The sequence below is a fragment of the Geospiza fortis genome, unplaced genomic scaffold (genome assembly GCF_000277835.1).
Source record: "Geospiza fortis unplaced genomic scaffold, GeoFor_1.0 scaffold182, whole genome shotgun sequence".
Classification (NCBI taxonomy): Eukaryota; Metazoa; Chordata; class Aves; order Passeriformes; family Thraupidae; genus Geospiza; species Geospiza fortis.
Genome location: NW_005054367.1, coordinates 675,205 through 680,872, shown reverse-complemented (window position 1 = coordinate 680,872; position 5,668 = coordinate 675,205). Strand labels below are relative to the sequence as shown.

The window sequence follows — 5,668 nt, the reverse complement described above, 5'->3', positions numbered from 1 at the left end:
CACACATTTTGCATCACAAAACAAACCCAATCTCAGCACTTCTAAAGCTTTTCCCGAGCTCTGCACCAGGTAACAATTCCTACCATCAAAGCCCAGGAAAGGGAGAGAGGAACTCTCTAAAAAAGTCTCGTGTAAACGATCCAGGAGGCTGCAGTTCACATCAAATTCTTCTAAGATGAACTGAGAGATGGTCACATCCATTATTCCCTCTGGGACTGCTGGACTGGATCAGGCTCCTTCACCCCTTTCTGGTTGCTTTTTTTGGTCCTCTCTTCTTTTTTTTCCCCCTCCTTTCTGGAGCCACAGGAGCATCAAGGCGCGGGCACCCCGCAGTCTGGTGCGTTCGAGCCTCTCCTGCTCGCAGCGTGCTGACAACTTGGCTGAGGCTGCCTCTGCCTGGGCAGCTCAGCCCTCCGAGCTGCTCTTCCCTTTAAATCCAGCGGCTCGGGAGCCAATGGCATCGGGCTGAGCCCGGAGAGAGGGGCTCCGCTCTCCTCGGCGTCCCTGGGCTCGCAGATGCCGCCTCACCGTGCCAGAGCGCTGTGCTGCTGCATCCCCCTCCCTCCCTCTCTCCTTTCTGCCTCTCCCTCCCTCCCTCTGACACACTGAGGCACAGTTTTATTGTCAGCTCCAGGGATGAGAGCTTTTGCACCAAAAAAAAAAAAACCACCAAAAAAACTCGCTGTAAATTAAAGCCAGGGAGAACAGGAAAAGCCATCAGAGGAGCAGAACTCCTCGGGTTTTGTGTGGAGAGAAGCAATTCCTGCCTTTGCTGGTGGAACTGAGGATGAGCAGGGATGCTGTGGCAGGGGGGGAAGGAGGGACCCGGTCCAGGAGCTGCTGTGCAGGCCTTGAGAAAGAAGAGAAATAATAAAAGCAGGGATGAAGGAGATGATGTGACAGAAGAGAGGTGTTGAGATAAAGGGATCTGGAGTGATTATAGAATCACAGAAGGTTGGGGTTTCAAGAGATGTTAAAGGTCATCTCATTACAATACTTTCCAATAGACCAGGTTGCTTCAATCCCCATCCAGCCTGGTCTGGAGTAAAGAAATCTGGAATAATGACCCGCAGAAGAGGCACAGTAGGATGTAGGCACCAAGGGAACACATCTTTCAGCCCCTCACATGGATGGGATGGGCTGGACAGCAGAGCAGGGCAGGCACAGAGGGCTCTGAAGCAGAGGAAGGATCACTCAGGGGAAGAGGATGAGAAGAAATGCCTCTCTGATTTTCCAGTGGTGGGGGAGAGCAAGGTTTTCAGAAAGGATGAGCACCCACACTGACCAGGAGCAAGAGGAGGAGCCTCTAAACCAGAAAATCCTGGTGTGGGGAGAGAGGGAAGAGCAAAGGGCTTGACAAACTGAGGTCGGTGTGGGACGGGAGGAGAAGGGTCTGGTGAACAGGAGGGTGGAGAAGATGCGAAGGAGCTGCCCAAAAGGCTGGCAGTATTTGGGAAATCAAAACAGCAGAGTGGGAACTGGGTGAAGGGCTGCACTCTGGGACATGCTGGAGAGCAGCTCAGACCTGACCAGACTTTCTGACTTGCTATAGCAGGCTATGAGGAAATCCCTAAAAAAAATGGTATTGCTGAGGATCATTTATGATTACAGATTCAGAAGGATTTCGGGAAGCAAACAAAAAAACTGACTTGTAAGGGAGCAGACCAAGATCAGCAGATATGGAAGTGGCAGAGAGAAATGCAGAAAAAGAAGGCAAAGACAAAAAAATGAAATATTTACAGTCTGTTCTCAGCTTTAGATTGGACAAGGTGCTTACACTGAGCTCAAAGCAGTGGTACAGGACTTCCTATAACATTTATCACCCACCCTGCAAAGGCCTGGACTTTCCTTTTATTCATATTTAAGACTGAAGGGCTTTATTCTTCACTTTTGAAGGACAAAAAGAATTGTGGCATCCAGAGAGAGGAAAAAGAAAAAATAACTGGGTTAGAACAACAAATAAATTAACAACATGCACTGAGGAGAGAACTAGCCAGGATGTTATTTTGCCATCTGGGAATCTGGAGATTTTTTAACATTTTCAGACTGCAGTGGCAGAGAGGGGAGGAGTGCCACTGTGGTTTTGGGATAAGTGTTTTTATTTGAAATATGTAAAACCCCATGAGAATAACAAGTGTAGTAACTCTCTAGACACTGTTCTCTCTGCTTCTCTCTCTGGAGCCTTGATCTCCTTCCCAAGTGAATGTTCCCAAAACTGCAGCCCTCCTGGAGAAATCTCAATTGCAACAAATTACCCTTTCTCAACACCAACAGATCTCTTTGTGCCATGCACCTCTAACCCCGAAAAGCAGGTGAGAAAATTTTTTTAGCATCAGTCATGTAACATGACCATGACCAACCCACCGGCTGGCTTTGAACAGTGCTTTGAGGAGAAAACTCTTTTTCTTGAGTTTCCAAGAGTGAGGGATAAAGGGTGCTCTAAACCCTCACTTTCTCCTTCCTGACAGTTCAGTTGAGCTCATAAAATTCCTTTTTGTCCTCAGGGGTGGCTTTGAGACCTTCTCACAGGACAGCACCTGAATGTGCCCAGTGGTACCACTGAGCCCAGTGGCTGCTCCCACACAGGCAGGACTGAGCAGTCAGCAGGACACTGGTCCAGGATGTTGTAAGATTATTTTTTTTCCTGCTTCTGCTGCCTCTCTGCAGGAGAAAAATCACACAGCCTGGCCAAAAGTCTTCATTTCTCACCTACTGTCTGCCCTTTCTATTTTTTCATGCTGTTTGTTCAGCACACTGGAATCAAAATCCTGCTCGGAGGCTTTGGGCACTGGAGTTTCCTGAATTTTTTGAGGAATGCATCACTCAATAAATTACAAAAAAAGAATGACAGTTTAAAAAAAAGTAACTACTTTTAAATTTGGTAAATGTTTCATGTTCCTATTTCTGCTCTGTGTCTTCCAGAATAAACTCTCGAAGATTTTTTAAATGGTTCAAATATTACAGAGTCAAACACTAAGCTGGATTTCATTTCAATTCTGTTCTTTATAGTGGTTAGCACCTGAAACAATAGCCCTGAATTAAACTAAATATTTTTTCAGGATCAGGAGAATGATTTCTTTATTTAAGTGACAAGAGCTAGAAAATCTTCAATCTAAACTGATTTTCATCTTTTCAGTTCAAATGTTAGAAAATCTTAGAAGCATTATGTATTGTACAGTCCTGTTGTGTTCCATATATTTAATAATAATAAAAAAAAACACTGCAAAAATAAATATAGAGGGGATGAATGTTGAGGATTAAGTCCAAATGAAGAAAATAATTTATTGTTCCTCAGCCCACAAACCAGCACCATTCTTTAATAATCCCAGTTCTACTGTAACCTCTTGATGAAAAAACTACTTTTGCAGCTATCCCTGGGTACAACTAACCAGTTCACCAAAGCTTCCCTCTGACTGGACCTAGTGAAATCCTGATTCTGTCAGTTGGACTCATTTGATGTGAAAATCTTGTTCTTTATGCAAGAAGCAAATTCAATGATATGAAAGATTGACAGAAATCCTGCAGCTGCTGACACTTCTGCTTCCCTGCCGATGCCATGGTGCTCGTGACACAAATCAGACCTTGCCAGGCAGCAGAGACCTGCCTTAGAAATTCCTCAGCATCCCAAGAAAGCTGGGATTTGGTTCTTGGCAGGCAGAAAAACTTTGCCAGCTTCCAAGTGGGCTCATTGCTGCGTGCTGCTATTCACTGGCTGGTTTGGGTGCATGTGCAAGGCTCTGGAAGAGAACAGGACAGACAAATAAACCTGAGCTCGGGAAGACCCTTTAAAGAGGACTTGTTAAAAGGTCACCTGCAGTTCTTCTGGGAAGGGAACGAGCTCTGCTCATAAATGGCAGTGGAAACCTCTGTATGTCAGCCCTCCCACCACTGCTGCACAGCTGCTTTCTTCATCTCCAACCCACTCCAAGCCACAGCTGATGGAATAAGCCAGAGCACAGCTTTTTGTTTGCCCCACTAACAGTGAGCAGCAAGGATGAGCTGTGATTATCCAGGAATATCCAAACTCAGCTCTATGCAGACTCAGGCAGTCACTGGAAGTGTTTGGAGAGGGTGGAAGGAGCTCCAGAACCAGCTGACTTCTCCTCAATCTACATAAAACCAAGAAATTCCTTGGTGTATTTCAAAACCCAGGATGATAACTGAGAGGAGGGGGAAAAAAAAAGCCAAAAAAACAAATAGAAAAAAACCCAGAACACAAGTTTTCTCCTCATTTCCCCTCTTCAGAGAAAGAAAAGCCTCTGTTTTCAGCCTCCCACCACAGTGACAGTTTCATCACTCGTGTTCTCTGTCAATGTGAAGAGCTCCTGCTCTCCAGGCACAGCAGTCACCCCGTGCTCTGCTTTGTAACAAGGCTCAGGGCAGGAAGTGCACATCATCTGTCCACCTGGTGACACCAATGTCCTCTGTACCTCAGTGCCATTTGGCTTTCAGGAATTTTACCTCACCAGTGTGGAAGTATCACACCGAGTCACAATCCCAGTGTTGGTTTTTCAGCTCTCTTCCCCTGACCCAGGTGTGTATATCCACATCCAGACTCTTCATCTCATGTATAAACTGCTCTGTTAACTCACTCATGGAGCTGTCACTTCTAAATGTGAGGCTGGAGGGTTTCAAATGGCACAGTATTTTTTTTTTCTCATCTCCTTTTCCTCTCTAAAAAGTGTCCCCCAGTTATCCTGTGTTATTGCAATGACCTTCCAGCATCAAACTTTCAAGTTACTGGGACTTTTCAGCTTGGTAAGGAATGCAGAACTTTGAGGAAGGTACAAATTTACCAAAGTGGCTTCTGGGCCACAAAACTCAAGGCCCTCCTTCTCAAGCTGCACTGTAAAACTGCTCTCACTGCACATCTCAAATGCAGTGACAACATGGCCATGAGCTGGTAGAATATCTATCTTCCCATTCCTGGTGTGTAAATGCAATTTTCAGAGTGGGAGCATGCTCAGACCAGAGGGAGCAAGGTAATTAAAACAGCAAGAGATTGAGGACAGCTTAAAGATCTCCACAGACAGCTCCAGAACTGCCATGGATATGTCACATATGGCTGACTTCTCTGCCACACCACACCCTGGCTCCTCACAATGAATTCCACTCTGCTGCAGGAGTAGAGTGCTAAAGAAAACCCCTTCTCAAATTGAGAGCTACACTTTTAATGAAAATCTGGTCCTTTCTGCATCTACTTGAGACCTACACTGAAAGTTCAGAGTTGAAAATTGTTGTATGTGGAGAGGAAGATTAGACATAGATACATAGAGATCTTTGTTTCAGCTGATAGACTCATTTGTTAGAAACAGGAGACATTCTTTATTGCTAGAAATGAAGTATGACTCCACTGAGCAAAGATAAAATTAATAAATGCAGGTCTGTGGTGATGAATCTTTGCAGCTCCATTGATGCTAGAAAATATTTACTGGGGGTATAAAAAGATCCAACGGTGTAAATAATAAATGGCTTGTGGCCATTTCAATACAATATCAATATATTTCTTTTGGCACATTAATACACTTGTCATTCTCTACAGCTATAAAACCTGTGTGAGTGAATTGTGTTACATGAGACAAACGATGAGACACTGCAGGGAGATTACAAGAACACAAAACACACAAAAGAACCAACCTTGACACACTAATGAACTGCCAGAGCTATT

At 44.8% G+C, this 5,668-nt stretch overlaps 1 protein-coding gene across 1 annotated transcript in view; it reads right to left on the bottom strand.

The window, feature by feature from the left end:
• CRHR2 (corticotropin releasing hormone receptor 2) overlaps positions 1 to 492 on the bottom strand; it is a 108,726-nt gene extending 108,234 nt beyond the window's left edge. Inside the window, 1 exon segment of the mRNA XM_005424328.2 lies at positions 84 to 492. Within this exon segment, the coding sequence (XP_005424385.1) occupies positions 84 to 201 (118 nt within the window). The 5' untranslated portion in view covers positions 202 to 492.
• Positions 493 to 5,668: the final 5,176 nt, after the last annotated feature.